Consider the following 18,954-nt stretch of genomic DNA (forward strand, 5'->3'; position numbering starts at 1 on the left):
TTTTATAAAGACTTAAATAAATAAGGAATGCTAAGCCTGGTGGGGGCACAAGTAAAGCTTGGTGGCCCGCCAGGCTTATAAAACACTGGGGGGAAACTCTGACATTCATGTGCCAGCATGACCTAGTCATTTGATTTGTGGTTGAAGTGGGACAAAATGTGACCGAGTTCAAAGGCTCTGAATGCTTTTTCCGAGGCACTGCACTGGGAACCTTCGTCAAGGCAGCGAAGGAATGAAACAACCCGTGACTCTTTGGAAGAAGCAGAAAAGAGAATCCCTCAGGAAATGTCTCGGAGTCTGAGCTCATCACCTTCAATGTCTCTGATTCCTAATCTCATACAAACACAGATAATGGGGGAAGAGAGAGAAAGCAGGGGATTCAGGTGTTTCAGTTCCCCTCCTCCTACCGTCTTACTGTGAAATGAATGTGAATGGATGTGACCGTGTGGCTTAACGGGAGTGCGTGCGTGTGGGTGTGTGTCTGTGTGTGTGTGTGTGTGAGACAATGAGCTCAGTGTTTGAGCCCGCAGTCCAGCGGACTGGCCAACCTTACGCCCTGCACGAGACAGCTGTTCCTCTGCCACATTAATAAGGAAGGGGCCAGGCAGAATGAAGAGAGAGAGAGAAACAGAATAGAGGGAGGATAAATGAAAGAGAACAAGCGCTCATTCAGGTAAAAGCTAAGATACGGACAGGGCAAAGACAAGAAAATAAATGGTTACTCATGACATGGATACATTTTAATCAAAAATTATTTAGGAAGCTTATTTGTTATTATGTGCATACAGAGCTACTTCTAATATTATCCCCTTTGTAGACTGCATTTTAAGGCCTAGTCAACAAGTAGCCAAGTCTTTTTAAAAATGATGTAGCAGAGATATTAGTTGACATAATCTCGTCCACACCTGATCGGTTTAAGAAAAGCGTTCATCCCGCTGAATCACACCGCTTAGTGTTGTTTTAAACATGCCACTGTAGGGCAAAGCTAAAACCTACATCAGCCAATCACAGTCCTTCAAACAACTTCCTCATTGGAATTAAACATGGCGCTAAGAGATGCATTTGTGTGGACAGACAGAGGGGTTGAGCTACTTTTAAATACCGTGTTAGAAGATAAAAGCGTGTGGATGTTGAACGCCATCGTGTCTCGATTGTAAACCTTGTAACCAACCAACCAATCGTTGACCTCTCAGCGTTCTTTCTCCTTCGCAACTCAACCTATTGGAACAGTCGGGCTTATAAAAAATAAAAAAACAAGTAAAAAGTGTATGAACAAACGTAAAAATCAGAACCTCTCTAAAAGCAGTCATCTTTCCTCCACTAAACAATAGCAATGGCCTCATGTGATTCTTGATTTTTGTTGAAGACTGTTGTGCGTTTCACATACAGAATTTTTTCTTTCTTTACTTTTCACACAATGTTGTCCCCACTGCCTGTGAGATTTTGTTTTTCAGACAGGTAAGATGTGCTTTAGATATGGGCATTAAACACAGTTTTAGTTCCATAGAAAATTCAGTGTGAAGTGACCAAAAATGGCAAAAGTAGAAAATGACAAATAGGACAAAACACATGCGCCCGATTCATTCATCAATTGCTTAGACGAATAATAAGTTAGACATGATAAAGCCTCCATCCTCACTGCTTTGATTCAAATGGTCACTCTGACTCGGTTTGTACAGATTGCAGATGGTGGAATGCCTCCCCGCTTTGACCCCAGGCAGTTTGTTTTTAACCTTCCCTCTGAATCTCTTCCTGAGTTACACTTACAGATAAATCATCGTCTTCCTCTTTTTCTCTCTTCATACAGTTTCTATTTTTCCCTTCAAGGCACCATCCTTCATGAGTTTATCTCTCCATCTTCCTCTTGCTCTGTCTCTCTGTGGGGAAGGGCCCAGTAATGCCAGACTAATAAATCATTCATGATGAATACCCATCACCCTCCTCTCTTCCTTCTTCTTCCTTCCTTTTTTCCTCCTCCTCCTCCTTCACCCTGCCATCCTCCTTTTCCGCCTTACAGTACCGATCAGAATCGCCACGCCCCGCAGACGGTAATTCACACTCAGACCTGCAAAACACGTTGAACACGTTGGGTTCGTCAGCCGGCGTTTCTGGCGCAGTCCTACACCGGCTTGGAGGACATAAAGCGGCGCGTCGTATATGCTGGATGTGGGAGGCAGCGTCGCCTCAGATGCGGTGCAAACAGACGCGTCAAAGCCCAGACAGGTCACAGCCACAGCAGACAGCCAGAGAGACAGCAACGTGGGGAGCGAGAGAAATAAACATGCCCAAGGAGAAGGAGCAGAGGAGGAAGGGATGCCTGTGGGGCGAATCAGAGGGATATGTGACACATAGCTGCAGTCATTCAATGGCTTTCACACAAGGATGAGCCAATGGTTTTGGCAGAACGGCGACACCACCTCATGTTCCGGAACTATGACGGAAAGCTAACCTTATCTTGCAGTGTCCGCCGTTTAGGAGCCTCGTTTACTGCACTTTTATGGGACTGTAAGTGCCAAGACGACACTCGACAGCTGCCCTGCTGCTCGGCCCTTCTCCGTCTCGTTCGGCGGAAAACGAATAAGTCTGAACAGTCCGCCTCCCTCTCACCGCTCATGTCATCCTGAAGAGCAAACGGGCGGTGCCTACATTCAGACGTGCATATAGCGAAAGTTCAACGGCCACCAACACTTCCAAGCACAACGCAAACCAAAGTAACGATGCATGCATTTGCATGACCTGTAAAAATCGCCCTGGGCCCCCCCAGGGCATCGGATGGCCCTTCATTATGACCCCATCCCTCCCACCATTTGCAAAAAAGCCCCAGCTTCCTTTTCACTCCCTGCAGTGCAACAATCTATCTGCCGGAGACAATAGCCGGGTTTCCATTCACTTGCAAAGCAAATCTGAAGCAATGTTCAGAAGGAGAAAAAGAAAAGAAAAAAAAAAACAAAGAAGGAAATGCAAATCCCACTTGTGCGTTAACTGGTGTCAAGCAAATAACATAAACTGGCGCAGCCACAGGGTGGTAGAAGCTCCACTGGTCGCGGTTGTAACACATTAAAAGCTCAAGGAGAAATAAAAATTCCCTCACTGCTGCAGTGGAGATCTTCTATAGGAATCGCTTTCATCTCTGGAGACATCTGGTCTGTCCCTCCAGTTTACTGGGTACCAGCTCAGAACGTTGAGTCCCACCTTATCCAGACTGGATACAATTTGAAAAAGTTGTTTCCACGACTCTAACCCACACCGAGTTTTTTTTTGTTTTTTTGGGGGGTTTTTTAAACGAATACAACCTCTTTAATAATTGCTTACTTGCACAGGGTTTCTACGGCTTGATGCTGAGGAACACCAAACGTATACCAGCTTCTCTCCAAAACATTGGTGTAGAGAGGGAGAAGTACTAAAGTACCTTTGTAATTTCAGACTGCCAGGGAAGAAACTGTTTTCCATTAAATTTTAATAACCATTTGACGAACCTAGTAGAATCAATATGACGTCCTTAGCACTTCCCGCTCTAACAAAAACATGAAGGACAGACTTGATAGATAACATTTGTGGCAGATTTAATTTGACATTGAATTATTTGGACATCAGAACAGAGGACCAATTAGAGCCATCCAGGAAAAGAACCTCCTACCAACTGTGACGCACGGAGGTGGAAATCTAGTGCACTGGGAATACTTTGCTGAAGGAGGACCTGAAAAATTCCCCAACATAGAATCCACCATGAATTCCACCATCCTTGAGAAAACTGGTGGACCATTTGTAAACGGGAAGAAAATGGAAGCAAGAATCGGATGGCGCAGCACGGCAATGGCAAACAAATGAGCGGAGACTTGCTGTACGAGCCAGAGTCGCCTCAAACGTTCTAAATTTTTGCTCAACTTTCCTCGGACCGATTTGGAAGACGGCTGCAAAAAGTACATCCGTACAATTTGTTTGACATCCAAAGAAAAATACACTAAGACTAAACTTTGAGCATACACGTTTCTGTGCTGGACATTACAAGCAGTTTAAATCTCTTAAAGATCTCCCGGAATGCATAGGGGAGCTAAGCTGCTCCTTGCAGGTCTTATGTCGCACATGCACAGAACGATGTGATACTTGATGATGCGCCATAACAACTAAAAGCATCATCACTGACTTATGGGAAACGAGGGAGCAGCTGACAGATTGCACTGCGGCAGAACCTGCAGCTCGTAAAATGATTTCGAGCGCTTCAGACTGCACGGATGAAGTATTTCAGTCTGAGCGCTGCTCACATGAGTCGCTAAGCCTTCCTTCTTCGCCGTCACCCTCCATGTCAACCACTTCTCGTTGCAAACAACACCTTGTGAAGAGCTGTCTGCAAGCGATGCTGTGATACATCAGTGTCTCGCCTCAGGACACAGGATCTCATGAACCTGATTTGACCAATTAAATAGTGCACACAAATACACTTCTTTATATTGGATGGAGACTTTTTTTGCACAGTAAATATCGGACTAATTGGTCTCTAGAAATTAACATAGAACTGAGATGATGTGTGAATCATCCAGTGTGTCCCATGTTAGCCTGGGATGAACTACCGAGACATCCATGGTACATCCCGCCTCTCGCCAAATGACGGCAAGAAAAAGCCACCAATGTTGCTCCTTGAAGGTCTATTTTTGTCAGATTAGAAGGGGATTACAGCATACAGGGCTGGACACACGGGACGCCACTTTGCTCCCTCTTTACTCATTTCCCACATAACTTGCACAATGAGGCGACCATTGCTTGTCCTTTTCCAGAAGACCGACCAACGAAATTCGTGCATGTGAAATCTGGAGCTTGCACACGCAGGTGTGCACGCGCGGACTAGTGACGCGACACAAGAAGGTTGAAAATGTTCAATTTTCTCAGCAGCTGGGACATGCTACCGATGACGCTGACAAAAGTCTAACATTTTTCACCCTTTTTGTGTTGCGTCACTGGCTCACGCATGCACGTCTACAAGCTTAAAATTTTACATGCACAAGTTTCGCTGGTCGCTTGGTTGGAGGACGGTAAATGATTGTTGCCTCATCATGAAAGTCCTGTAGGAAATCAATAACTAGGGTGCGATGTTGCCTCCTGTATGCTGAGCCCTTTAGAACCGCCAACCGGGTGCTGCCACTGCGATTTAAGATTAAAAAAAAAAAGAAGCAGGGACATATTTTCAGCCCTGCACAGTGGATTTTGCCCCTATCTAACCAATAAGCTGAACTCAGTTATCCCTAAACCATAGTCTTAGTCAAAGGACCCCCTACTGATCCTTGGATCCCAGTTTGGGAACCTCAGACTCACGCTACTTGGTAGTGCCTCATTCAAGAACAGTACAAGCAAGACACTTGTGTGTGTGCCACAGATAGCATGTTCATTTAATGAGTGAATAATATCCCTCCTGCATGTCCAATGAACTGTGGGTTGAGGGAATGGGGCGGGGGCATGAGTGGGGTGGCGGTAATACAATAGGAGTGTTAGGGAGTGTGGGAACCAATTCTCCATGGGACAATAGGCACTTCCCAGTGGCCACAGTGTATCCATTCACTACCAGTTGCTGGGCCGGCGCGGCACGGCGCTGAATGTGCACCAGCTCAGCATAACGTTGCTGTCTCCCAAACAAGACCAGACTGTTTCCTATCCCAAAGACAACACGGTCCGGCTCGAACCCACACACAGCCCCATTCTCACATAGGCCGTCTCTCCGTGTCGGCGCGCCTCTCCCGCTTTCTGACACCAACACTCACACCAACAAGAGGAGGAGCGCGACAAGGCCGCGGATTGTGAAGATTGTGGCTGCCTCGCCGTAACTAGGCCACCGTTTCTCCACCGATCGTGGAGAGATATTCTGGGCTGAGATGTTATTAGTGTGACCCAGTTTGCCCATCACCAGGTGACTGCAGGAGGAGGTACGCCCCACAGGGACACGGGCTTTCAAGGACAATGCGTGCACAGTTGAGGGGGGGGAGGTGTGTTGTTGCTGAGGTAAGAGGAAGATGTGATTAGTTGAACGCTGCGCTCGGGAGAAACGATCTCTGGACAGTCACAGGTGTGAAGAACTGGAAGTGACCCAATCTCAGGCCTTTGCGCCAACCTTTTCTTTTGTGTGCATGCCCTTGGGTTGCTGTAGCAACAGAGTCTGAGAACCTCCCACCCCCCCCCAAAAAAAAACAAGCTTTGAGGAGCAAATAAAGAGTGAGAGTTTTCACAGAGAGAGAGTTGATGCCCATCAGAAGTGATGACATAATTTTGGCTTCATTTATTTTCCCACACAGTCATGTTTGACTGTTACCTAATTAAACATGCTTTTACCTAAAAAGTTGGTTTAGCTGTCCGAGGACGCAAGAAAAATTTAAAGGAACCACCTGAAAAAAGTCAGGATCCATGAGAATCACAAAAAGACAAATGAAGTTCACACAGTCTATCAATTTGCCTGCTTATTGTCAGGGGCAACATCCACAGCGATTTCAGGAATGCATAAATTACATTCCCAAATCAACTGATCTCTGGCCTTTGACTGGGCCATTCTGACACAAATCATTGACATTTTCATGCTCCACATGTCCTGTGTTTATAGTTGAGTTGACATCAAAGCATTTATTGACCTGACTTTGATTTGATTGGACAATGACATCGTAGCTCTGGCTTCCACCAGAACAATGTAGGGTTGTCGGAAGGCGTGCCAGCCTGGTGTATGTTCTCATGTGTTGACCTCAAATCTTTTACCTGCGAACTCTGACCTGCTTCTCTCTCCCCACAGCATGATGCTGCCATCGCCACGTTTCCGTTAGTCTTGCTTAACAGTAGCTTTCTTCTGCTCATTTTTCCAGAGACAGTAACGATTCTGCATTTCTGAATCATTTGAAGACGCCGTTTCTCACTCAGAGATTCCTGAATCACTGAAGCACAAGATTTCCAGACAGAAGATGTCAAATTCTTAAAGATTCGATTCGATTCAAAATGTAACCGTGGATTCTGATTTATATTCTGGTTTATATTCAACACAAGTCAGTCCAAACTTATACAACTCAAGCCGGTGTATGTTCTTACGTGTTTAACCATTTTTGAAAAAGAAGTCCAAGGTCACAATAAAAAAAATTGTCCCAATAACAACATCCTCTTCCCGATTGATATTTACTGATAACATATTTTTCCTACCCTTTCAAAACTGAAAATAAATCGACTACACGGTTCACACTGCTTCCCAACACCGTTCCAAAACACAAACAACAACGTGCAAATAAATGTTATTAATATCCACTCAGTTCTACTTATAGGACTGATATCAATGTGTTGTCACCTGTAAATTGAAACATAGACAATTTTTACTTTTACCTGTCATTTTCAAAAATTACTTTCTGCCTAGTCAGAGTATTTATATTTTTGTAAGAAGTCTGATTTGCAATATGATCTTCTTGTCCCTCCGACCCAACAAGACGTTGGTTAATCTGTCCTGGAGGGGTTAGCAAGCCTTAAAACAAACAACATAAAGAGTTCTAGGGGAAGTTGAGGAAATGTGAGGCCATAATGAAGACTATCAGATCTGGGGGTGGGGGGGACAACAACACCACCAAACTAACCTCACATTATCAGAATAAAATCTCAGTGCTGTCATGTAAAGTGATGGAGGGTTTATTTAAGGGCTTTCTGTTTCCCTACTTTACAGTCAACGTGTACATCAAGATTTCTGTTGTTTCTTGCAACATACATACTCTGATTTCTGTGTAAGTGGTATGAATACTTTTGCAAGACACTGTAGATGATGTCGCTGCTAGTCTATTTCAATTAGGATTGCAGGATTTCTTTACGCACACTATTCACGTTTACAGTTACAGCTCGATCCTGTCCATATTCGTGCATTACAGAGAACATGTTTTAAACGGGGTTTAACGTTTTTTTGTCACTGATCTGATCGCCTTGTCTCAGATCAGTGAGACAAGGCGATCAGGTCACTGCAGAGTCCAACACAGGTAGTGCAGACAGAAAACAATCGGATTCATGGTAGTTTTAACCGCAGTCCTCCAGGGATTATCTATCTAAGAAGCCCATGCTGTCGGATCTGCATTTATCTCCTTACGAAACGGTGTCGGAATTGAGCTACGGCTTCCAGAATGCAGTTTACAGCGTGGTGGGCTGCCGGCCACCATCGTCACACAGCGAATCCTCTTACCTGCATGGAGTCGGCGCTGATTATTTCTCCCTGAAGTCGCTTTCCGATCTCGATTGCCAGCTTGGACTTCCCGGTACCGGTAGCTCCCAGGATCACGACTAAAGACGGGACCGTCGCTCTCCGTAAGACGCACTGCACGCGCAGACTGGAGGCCGCCATGATGCCGTGTCCTCCCGCTGCCCAGCTGACGCCCTCGCGCGTGCGCAGAAGCCGCATGTGGTTTACGAGACAGCTGGGCCGCCGTTGCTATAGCGACACTGGTTAATTGGCGATTATTCGCGGCTGCCGTTGCGTTTTACATGTCATTATGTGGTGTTATCTGTTTATTATCATTTTTGACATTTCAGTCGGTTACACTCCACTGTTTGATTTGTGACAGTTTCTTTTTTTTTCTTTTCTAGTTTGAAGTAACGGGATGTTCACCGCCTCGAGGGAGGATTTAGTTAGTGCGTTCAAGTTGTGGTCACGTGTTTGTTTACAACGCTTTACGTGGGGACATTTTCGACACAGCTGGCGTGGTTTCTATGGAAACTATCGATGCTGCTGCTGCTGCTGCTGCTGAAGCAGTGATGAGGTCTGACGCTTGTTACCATGACAAAAGATGCTTGGAGGTTGCCTTGGAGACTGCTGGAAAACAAAAGTGGATCGGGAGATAGAGCTGAAAAAAAAAAACGCTAAGAGATAACAGCCAGTCACTGGATGTATATCAGGCACATGAATTCAAACACTTTGACTTTTGATCTTTCGGTATTGATTTTTATTGATTTATTTATTTTTTAACCAATGCCTGATTTTATCACATACAAAGACAGCAACAATACACAAAGGACTATCCTCCCTGATTGGTTTGTAACAGTGCAATTATTAACTTTTCCTTTGCTTTCTTATTTTCATTATTTTACTTTTTACTTTCTGCTAATTTAAACTTTAAATTTAACTACAGCCGCCCCAATGTAGGAAATATCCCCCTAATCGAGCTCAGAGAGCAACCTTAAAGTTCCAACATAGAAACCAGACAATCAGCTAGCCCGTGGAAATTGATGTGAAAACATTACTTTATTTTTATTTACCATACAGGCTCATGAGATACTGAGACTGAAATGCCGAGATTATTTTTTCCAAAATCAAAGTAGAGCCTTTATTGCAAATAAGCAATGCCCACAGTTTCTACGATTGCTTTGGACTGGACAGATGACCAGTCCAAAGCAAACAAGCTCCTGAATGACAGTAAAGAAGATCTTCACTGTGTAAAGTCAGCAGTGTGGTGTCCCCTGGTCTTGGGGAAATATTAGACGTCAGATTGGGTCTCAGGACACTGTCCAGTAAAGGTCCAACTAAATGCCTGAAAGAAAAACATCTTACTGCTGGAGCCGTTCTGAGGACCCAGTCCTTCTCAGTCTTTACCAGATGTTACACCCAATCCTGAGTTACGATTCCACTGGGGGAAGTTTTTTTTCTTTTTCCTGTCAATGTAGAACCGAGGGATGAACTGAAAACATGATCCAAAACCCTAAAGTCACAGCTTTCTCCAGACTTACCTTGCAAGTGCCTACATGGCGAAAATGGGAGTTCATAGTGTTTTTCAGTCTCTCTCTAGAAAAAGTCAGGAAGTATAGATTTTGACTCCTCCAAACTCAAGATCACCCAAATGAAGGTAACAATTGTTAACGGTGGAGGGTTGGTTCTAGGTCCCTTAGTCAGAGTTTGTTCGACCTGAAGCCATCTTGTCTTGAAGTTGTTTGAAGGTTCGTCAAATGGGGTTCAGTCAGAGTACGTTTGGTTTGCAGGTGATTGGACGAAGTATATTTCGTCAGATGACCAAAAGGGCATGAGGTCAATTGGTGAGTTTGTTTGGTGCGATGATGTTGACCGTCTGTCGTCACTTGGTCTGAAGACCTTCAAGGTGTGTGGTCCCAATCTATTTGGTCTGATTTTTCGTTTCGTAAGACCTGATTATTTTTGACTGTGGTTCAATGCTTTTCCTGAAACCTCTGGATACTAAAACAGAAACCATACAACAGATCCCCCTCCATCCTACTCGTTTCAGAATACCAAATCACTATCGGCAGCTGCGTTTGCGTCAAATGCAAAAATATTAATCAGCTCTTGCCAAAACAGAAACTTGTAGGAAACTATCTTGTTTGACTTGTGCAAGGAAACTCCAGGGACAGAAACATAATCCAACTATTAACCTCAGCAATGAAAAGAAAAAACAAAACATAGTGACAAAGTGGTGTTTTATTTCAACGGGGTTTTTTTCCCTCCTTTAGAGTTTTATTAACAAAAATAGAAGCTTTTGAGTCGTCTTTGAAAAGCCAACAAGCCCTACAGAAACTGGGATGAGTAAACTTAGACAGCTCAGGTTTTGGTTTCGCTGTACAGTCAAGGATCTATAAACAGAACATCCAACTGGATAGCTTACATACATAGAAAGGCTCCTAAAGGCATTCCATCAAATAGATAAAAAATAAAAATAAGATAAATCAGACAGCAAGATTAAATAAATACAGCTGGAACTCTTGACTTCAATTAGAAGATGGTATATTTTTTAAAAACAAATATTTAAGCCAATATTTTAACCTAAGCTGACATTCACCTTTTGGCTGATCTTCATGGCACAACAATAAATCTCAGTAAATATTTTAGTGATTTTTTTTATTATTTAGATGACCTGTATTGAAAATCATTTCAGACATAGCCCGTTTTCTGAAATTGCTACAAAAAAAGAGGCTGTAACTGCAAGGATTTTGTTGTAGCATGCAGCAGTAAATGGTACTAGGGCAATAAATGGAGGAGGGAGGGTTGGGTGCAGGGAAAGTCGCTCAAACTTCTCCATTACAAGTCAGTTTCAAACAAAGACTGACCAACTGCTGTTAAGGAAAATGGGAAGAATAGGGGGGAAAAAAGGGCAGGTTAGAGAGATAGATAAATCTTTATTGTCATTGTCACAAGAACAACGAAATAGTCATTAGTGAAGCCTGAAAAACTAAGATTTATTAGCAAAATCATGAATTTTGACATTCTTGACCAGGTACTAAAGAACAGGGGCTTTGACCAAAGCAATTGACAATGCCAACTTTATTTTAAGACACGTTTTAATAGTTCTTGTTGGGGGGTAACATTTAAGAAATATTGAGTGACCATGAGTAAATTCCCCCTTGCAAGATCCAACAGAAATCCCTCAAGACCTCAGGATACTAAAACGGAAACCAGCCGGAAAACGGCCGTCCAGATAGCTCTGTCACTCAGAAGCTGATGTGCAAACCACACAAAAAATAAAACAGCAAAAAATAAAAAGAAAAAAGAAAAATCCAACTCCTCTAATCCAACATGATTAGAGAGCAGTGTTTTTGCAAATTCCACCTTGCAAGATCCAACAGAAATCCCTTGAGATCTCAGGATAGTAAAAAGGAAACCAGCCGGAAAACGGCCGTCCAGATAGCTCTGTCACTCAGAAGCTGATGTGCAAACCACAAAAAAAGTTTTCAAAAATAAAAAAATAAAGAAAAAAACAGCAAAAAATAGAAAAAACAAATCCAACTCCTCTAATCCAGCATGATTAGTGAACAGTGTTTTCCCCACTTTATGCAAGTCACCTTCAGTTCAAGTGTTCATGTGAAGGCGACGGTCGATTCCGGCCTTCAGAAGCGTTTGAGCTGCGCCAACCGCTGCAGCAGCTGTAGCTGCCGGGCCTTCAGCTGCTTCCTCTCCTGAGTCTTCTGTCTCTCGGCGGCGTGAAGCTGCTGCAGGTACTCCGCAGCTCGGGTCAAGATGGCCACCTTGGGGGTCTTGGCGCAGTCCGCCAACCCCGGGATCTCGTCCCGTAGCAAGAGGAAGCGAGAGCGGAGGTCATTGCGCCGTTTGCGCTCCAGGAAGTTGTGCGCCTTGCGCTTGTCCGTGTCCTCGCAGTCCGAGGACAAGGGGCTCGACATGCGGGAAGGGGGCTTCGACGGCAAGCTCTGGTGGGATGACAAGGAGGAGCTGGGTGGAGACGAAGGCGACGAGGACGAGGTAGGAGAGGACGCGCTGAGGTTGGGGGACTCTGATCTCGCCCCGGTGTGAGACTTTCTGCTGTCCAAGTTCAGAGGCGCGTGGCCGGGCCGGGGCTGGTTGTGGAGAGAGTTCTGGGGAGGCTGGGACGCAGAAGCGTGGACTTGCTGTCGGACCTTCTTCCGGGCGGGCTCGGGAGCCGCGGGGAGAGTGTCCGGGGAGGGCGCGGCGTAGTTGTGTTGCTGCTGATGGATGGAGATGTGGAAACGCTTGGTGCCGGGGTCGTGGGGGTCTGCTCGCACCGTTATGGTCACCGGTTTGCGGGTGGTGACCAGTCGACGGGGTTTACGCTGCTGCTGCTGTTGCTGCTGTTGCTGCTGCTGCTGCTTGTGGTCCACCGTCACCACGTCAATCTCCTCTTCATCCTCATCGTCTTCGTCTTCGTTATCTGAAAAGTGAATATGGTAAATGTTAAAACTTGCAGAGCGCTTTATCAAGCAGGCAAGTCTTGTTCAAAAATACAATGAAATTGGCAGATGCAGCGGGAATCGAACTGCCAAACCACCGCCAACCTCATCCCAGAAGGGATACATAAATGTGATCAGACAAATGAAAGGAGAAAATCCACCACATTCTCTCTGGATGGTATGATCCAGTTAACCTTTACTGTAAAAATGAATCAAAACCCCTGGAAACTATGACATGCATCATGACACACACTCTTACAGAGAACAGACACACACTCTGAGCCAGCGCTCCTTTAAATCAGCCCCCTCAGTAGGAATTCCCTCGCTTCATTCATGTGTTGAGAGTGAGGACGAGGCAGGAAGGAGAGACATGGGGAGGGGGGAGAGTTTAAAGCTTGTTAAAACAAGCTGGCCAATGTTCAACTAGGCATGGCTTGAGAAAAGGTTTCCCACAATGTTTCCTCAAGTGGAAAGAAAACATTAAATTCTTATCAACTCGATTCTCACAAACTTATTCTCATGAGAATCAATCCAAAAAAACAAAACAAAAACAAAAAAACCCCAGTACAGATCTGGGGGTTTTTCCCCTCAGAGTAACCCTGTAATGGACCCCTCCCTACGTTTGCCCATCCACCTTCGCGAAGCAGATAAGATTCTGCAGAATGTGGCCAGACACACCTCCAGCTTCCTCCAGGGGAATTCCGCGGGGCGAGCCGACCTCCTAAAAGGCTAATCCTGCTCTATTCAAGGCCCCGGCTGGCTCGGATCACACACACGCAGACAATAGTAGCTGCAGCCTGTCGGAGCACAGGAATGCAGCAACAGGCTCCCTTTGTGACATTCCACACACCATTACGCGCGGTCCAGACCCCGACAGATCACATGGCAGCCTGCATACCAAACTCAAGTCATATGGGCTCCAACCGGGGCGGAAGAGTAGGAGGAGGAAGCAAGGTTTGAATGAAGTCGGGTCGCTCCTTAGCATCTAGAGGGTTTTAAAAGTCTTGATTTCAAAATGACTAATATTCTTTTGTTACAACTGCCGGGCCGCTGGCTGAACTACTTCTACACTTCCCGCCTTGCTTACAAGATGGATCACTATAGTGACATGAAATTCTAAAAGTAAAAAAAATTAAAAAGAATTTAAAAAAGTAAATAAATAAATGAATCAACAACTTGCACATTGACGGGCTTTTTTGGGTTAAATTTAAAAAAAAAAAATCTGATAAAAAAAATCTAAGACCCATGTTGTGATGAATGAAAAAAAAGTTGATCTTGTATTTAATTTTGCATTAAAAAGTACAAGTTTTATCAAAAATCTATAAAACAGAGTTCAGATTTTATTATCATCTTTGTAATCAGATGTTAAAAGGGGACAGAAATCGGTACCGGTCAGAAGATCCATCAGTGCATCTACAAGTTAATAATTTTTTAAAATTAAATCTCTGTGTGGAAATAAAGACTGATACTGTGACAGTAATGGTAAATGCATTATATAATTTGAGGAGTTCATGTCACAGGTTTTGTTCGAAATGTAAACACTCTTGTATTGTCAAAGTTATCTTACATGCCGAGATTCAAATGGCTTTCTCTTTCCCCCCCTTTTTAACTAGCATAAAGTTCAACTAAAAGGCACTTCATGTAAAAAGTCAGGAGAAAACGGAGCCAAACAGAAGTTGGGAAGACATTACTGCCATAAGTCAGACTGAAGAGGGAGCAGCTGGTCTGCTGGACTCCTGCCAAGCAGCAGATGTTTCAATGGGTGTGTCACTCTTGGCTTCAAGCATGTGTTGCATGCAGCAAGGTGCAATGCGGTCAGGAGGAGCCCTTACCAACTACTGCTGACACACAACTCTCACGTCTTAGGCTTAATCGACGTCTCAAGCCAAATCTCTAAAAACACACAGAGTTGACTGGGGAAATATGAAATGAGCTACTGACCTGAGGAGTCTGTGTGCGACTCCGAACCGGACCAAATCTGTCTCTTGCACCCTCCGGGTAGCGGGAAATTGAGCACGGCAGCCGGGTCCACGCAGTCCGCAGCCAGGCCACCCGCGAACCACGTGTCGCCGAGGGCACCCTGCTGGGCTTTCCACGGAGACAAAACGCTGCCTCCGGCGCCGAGCCGAGGACGCTCCCCTACCACCCTCTCCAGCTGCTGTCCGGCAGAGAAGCAGCTCCACATGCAGTCCTGGATGATGATGGAGCTCAGGTTGCCGAAGGAGTCGCCGCTGGTCGCGAGCTTGCAGGGCAGCTCCTGCGCGTGCTGCTGCTGCGGCTGCTGATTATGCTCGTCCTCCTGCCCCAGGAACTGAGAAACCCACTCCAGCTTGTCCCCGAGAGAGGGACAGAGCAGCCCGACCTTGCCCGACCCTTCCGCCGGCAGCCGGATGGGGGACATGGGCGGGGTCGGAACCAGCTCGAATTTCTTCCATATGTCCTCGCTGGGCGCCGTGGACATGAAGAAGTCCTCGTCCGGATCGTGGTCGTCGTAAAAGTAGTGCTGGTAGTGGTCCATTTCCCAGTTTTCATAACGAGGCGCGGCGGAGCTAAAGCCCGGCATTGGAGGCAGACAGGCGGGGTGAGGTGACGGGGGCTGGAGGGGGCGTGAATCACTCCGTGGTGCTTCTGTCTGTGGAGGTACACAGGCTGAATTAGAGGTGTGTTCATTTATACAATTATAGAAAAATTATATTTTAAAATATATATATGTACACATTTTAGCTCCAAGAAACCCATTAAAAAATATTTTATTTTTCCCCCTTGCGCCCGGGGTAGGCAGAATAAATAAATAGTTGTATATTCATTTCCCTATTAAAAACAAATCGGTTTGAGTTTTTTTTTTTTTTTTTTTTTTAAATATATAGACTGAATTTAGGATTGCTTTTGTTCAGCGTCCTTCTGGGGCATCATTTGGGTGAAAATGTGATTGAAAGTTATCAAGTTCCGACCTACAACTACAAGTTTCGCAACAGTGCCTCCGTTACATAACAAGAGCGCCACCAGCTCCCTGTCACAGAGCGGCAACAGGGAGAGGGGGGGTCAGTCGGTTCAGCACAAAATAGACTGATTAGGTTAGATTGAAATAGATTACGCGGCTGGAGTAAAGGTAGGAGTCTCGGCCGCCTGCTGGAGGAAGCCTGGAGAGAGCAGGCGGCCGTATGTATCTGGCTCCTCCTCGGCGATAAGGCTTATCAAGCTCCAAGAATGCGCAGCTGCGACTGAGAAGCGCACCCATCACTTAATTAGGCAGCGCGGAGGAAGCTGCGCGAGCCTCAAACTTTAAATCACCGCCGAAGAGACCGTCCGCGCGCGCGTCTGTGTCTGCTGTGCAAGAAGCGCACGTGCGGACCGGAACCGACTGAATAAAAGAGTTTGTTTACCTGCGGTTGCGAGAGGATGACCTGTCCGCGTCTTCATAGGTCCTGTGCGTAAAATTAAAGGGTCCAAAAGCCCGCAGCGACGAGAGCCGTCCTTCCCCTCCTTCGCTCCGCTCCGTTGGACTCCAGCTCTGCCGCTTCGAAGCGCGTAGCGTCCCGCTGTTTCCCCGTCTGCTCCTGGAGGGTAGGAATCCCCTCGGCGAGGCGTCGGACGGTCCGCTCGGTTCGCGCTCCCCGCCGCTCAAGTGGCCCGGCTGCGGTCACTTTCTTCGCAGGACTGCTGCACGAATATGGTCCAGAGCGAGGGCAGAGAATTGGCTGTTATGCGCGGGAGGCGGGGCCCGTAGTAAGCGGAGCCACGCCTGCTGTTTAAAGGGGCAGCACACCCAAAACAAAAAGGTTACATGATGCTCCTTTCATAAGCCACGAGCGCTTTTGCAATCCTTTTGTTGTTGTTGAGGTCACAGTTTCACTCTGCTGCCTCAGTAAACTGTAAACACACATAGAATTCATCTACATAGACGCTGAAAAGGGTTGTTAGCAAGTTTATATGCAAAGGATGTCGTCAGGTAAAATGGATAGAATCGACCATTTCAGTGGCTTCAATCTGGCATCGTTTTCTTTTGGTCAAGAAATATGGCACAAAAAGAAAGCTTAAGTCAAGACAAAAGCAGTTTTCCAGTGTTGATTTCATTTTTAAATGAAAATGGGCAACTCTTCATTTTGTGTGCATAAGTGTGACGTGAAACTGTCGTAGACGTGACATAACATCTGTCATGAACATGAATTAGTTTTCATGAATGTTCATGACTTTTGCCATGAAGAGTCCTTTGAAAAATAATGACACCTTTGGATTATTTACCGAGTGAAGCGGCCTGATTAAATCTGGACTTAAAACCAATTGAAATACTGTGGTGACCTCAGGACAAACATGCTCAATCAGATTTCAATATGGCTGAATTCAAACAATTCTGCCAAAATGGATCCTCAGTGACGAAAAAGACCGATTCAAAGTTATCGCAAACTTCTCTGGACTCAGTAGGAGATCTCTTCTTCACAAATGTCCCAGTTGGTCTGGATATCAAATTAAAAGAATTCATAATTTTATCTTTTTTTTTTCTTTTTTTTTTTTTTTTTTGCATCTGATCAGGTTGTATTTGTGTCATTTTTTGGGGGGGTAGGATTTGACCATTTTTAAATCAGGGGTGGGCTGTGGTTTAAAAAGCCTTTCCTGCCGATTCCGACAATTTATTTTTTTTTATCGGGTGTTACAAAGTCACAATAAACGTTCAATGTCTCCATCTTGTTTTCTTTTAAAAAACGTTGAACAATACTTGCGTAACAATACAGGTGTCAGCTGCAGATGAGGTTAGGGGTCTCAAAAACAAATTCAAAAGTTTAGACGTGACCTGGTCCGTCAGTCAGCGCTCTCTCAAAACACAACGAAAGGAGATGGTGGCTGATTTTTAGCGCCGTTGGGAAGGTGGATAAAATCTTTTTTATGTGCAAGTGCAAGATCACCCAGAATTAAGAATCGGTTGGTCGGCCGATCGATCAATCAATCAGTGCGCCCCAAATTTTAATCTTACCAAAAAAAGATTTTAAAAAACAGAACAAACTATGCACAGATGGTAAAAGTGTTATGGAATCAGAAAGAAAGGAGAAATTTTAGCAAAACTATAACCAGGTTTCTCAAGATGATGACTCTTTTAACGAGAAATGATTTTCCTGAAACGTGGCAGTGAATCCTACAGCGAGACCACCAGGAACGGGGCAGAGAAAGGGTGTTTGTTGTGGTCACATCCATGCAGACATATGGCTGCAGGATCTGGTGTCAGCCGTCCCTCTCTTGGTGCCTGCAATCAATATCAAGCTTATAATGTAAAGCTCCCCCCCCCCCTTTTGAGAGAGAGCCAATATGAAAGCAACACTCATCCTCCTCTGTGTGTGTTTAAGAAGGAGAGAGAGGGCTTCTACACAGCTGCACACACACGCACACACACGCACACACACCCCGACAACTGCTGATGTCTGTTTTTCTTTGCCACATGAAACCAACTCCCTGGTGTCTTTCTCCAGGACGATGACTGGGACCAGGAGGCCATCCTTAACCCCCCCCCCCCCCCCCCCCCCCCCCCCCCCCCCCCGTCACCTCCCCTCCTGAATTGTCATCCGCCGCCCCGAGACTCGCACCCAGCCTTCCCCCCAAACCTGTCGATTCTCTGCTTATCAAGTTTGAGCTTGGCCCTCATCATAAAGACAAAAGCTGAAGAAAAAAAAACAAAAGGATCTTGAACGAGACCCCCCCCCCCCCGTCTCACTCCCCCCAAAGAGAGGTGAGACAAAGTCCCAGAACAAACAAACCGGTGGAAAAAGAGGCACAGAGTTTCTCCTCTCGCAGCTTTTCATCTGCTTTCTTTTGCACTTTGAAACGCCTTATCGGCTCCCTTTCTTTTGAATTAATCATCAAAAAGTGAGTAAGTGTGAGTGACGGCTTGCTTCAGACGCACAAAGACCTCAGATAAAGAAAGCGATTAGGTTTAAGGCACAAAGGGGGAGACGTGGGGGCAGGGGGTTCATTCCTTTTTACACACATCCAATAACGCAATTAAATGCTGCCTTCTCATAGACAGCGTTTAAGCGATGAACAGATGTGAACATAATATATCAAAAAGGAGGCGTTGTGATGAGGAATTTACAGTCATTCCCTGTTGGCTCAGTGAGGCTTATTAGCATCACAACCCGGTTCATGCTGGGTACGCCAGCTCACGTTTATTGAGACTCATATATGCAGCATATATACGACCCTCAGAGCCGCTGAGACATTATCACTCCTGAGGTATCAATTAAGTTACACATTTATATTCAAAAGCAATAAGAAGGATTATTACCACGCTCTGAGCGGCACAAAAAGGGAAGTACACAAGCGCTGAAGGGGCTTGTT

The 18,954-nt window shown here is 45.3% G+C and overlaps 2 protein-coding genes and 1 long non-coding RNA gene across 6 annotated transcripts in view; all 3 read right to left on the reverse strand.

Annotated features, from left to right (window-relative positions):
• The window catches only part of trit1 (tRNA isopentenyltransferase 1), a 40,394-nt gene extending 32,034 nt beyond the window's left edge, over positions 1–8,360 (reverse strand). For all 4 annotated transcript variants that reach the window (XM_023344849.1, XM_023344848.1, XM_023344850.1 and 1 more), the window contains exon 1: positions 8,174–8,360. In XM_023344849.1, the coding sequence (XP_023200617.1) occupies positions 8,174–8,332 (159 nt within the window). In that variant the 5' untranslated portion in view covers positions 8,333–8,360. The remainder of the gene's footprint in view (positions 1–8,173) is intronic.
• LOC111610510 lies at positions 1,805–2,580 on the reverse strand. Its single transcript, XR_002753673.1, has 2 exons — positions 2,450–2,580; positions 1,805–2,317 (listed from the first exon to the last, which is right to left on the reverse strand). It is a non-coding gene; the product is annotated as an uncharacterized LOC111610510 (long non-coding RNA).
• Positions 8,361–10,393: 2,033 nt separating the features above from the next.
• LOC102237753 (protein L-Myc-1b-like) lies at positions 10,394–16,527 on the reverse strand. Its single transcript, XM_014475436.2, has 3 exons — positions 16,014–16,527; positions 14,572–15,262; positions 10,394–12,611 (listed from the first exon to the last, which is right to left on the reverse strand). Exons 2-3 carry the CDS (start codon positions 15,191–15,193, stop codon positions 11,815–11,817), a joined length of 1,419 nt encoding a protein of 472 aa, XP_014330922.1. The 5' UTR covers positions 15,194–15,262; positions 16,014–16,527; the 3' UTR covers positions 10,394–11,814.
• Between the last annotated feature and the right edge of the window lie 2,427 nt (positions 16,528–18,954).

This window comes from Xiphophorus maculatus, chromosome 13 (assembly GCF_002775205.1).
Source record: "Xiphophorus maculatus strain JP 163 A chromosome 13, X_maculatus-5.0-male, whole genome shotgun sequence".
Taxonomy (NCBI): domain Eukaryota; kingdom Metazoa; phylum Chordata; class Actinopteri; order Cyprinodontiformes; family Poeciliidae; genus Xiphophorus; species Xiphophorus maculatus.

Excerpts from the sequence above, each read along its gene's own strand:
- LOC102237753 (XM_014475436.2), bottom strand. The coding sequence starts at position 15,193 with ATGCCGGGCTTTAGCTCCGCCGCGCCTCGTTATGAAAACTGGGAAATG. Across the intron at positions 12,612-14,571 it reads GTCGCACACAGACTCCTCAG|ATAACGAAGACGAAGACGAT; the intron begins GTCAGTAGCTCA and ends TTCACTTTTCAG.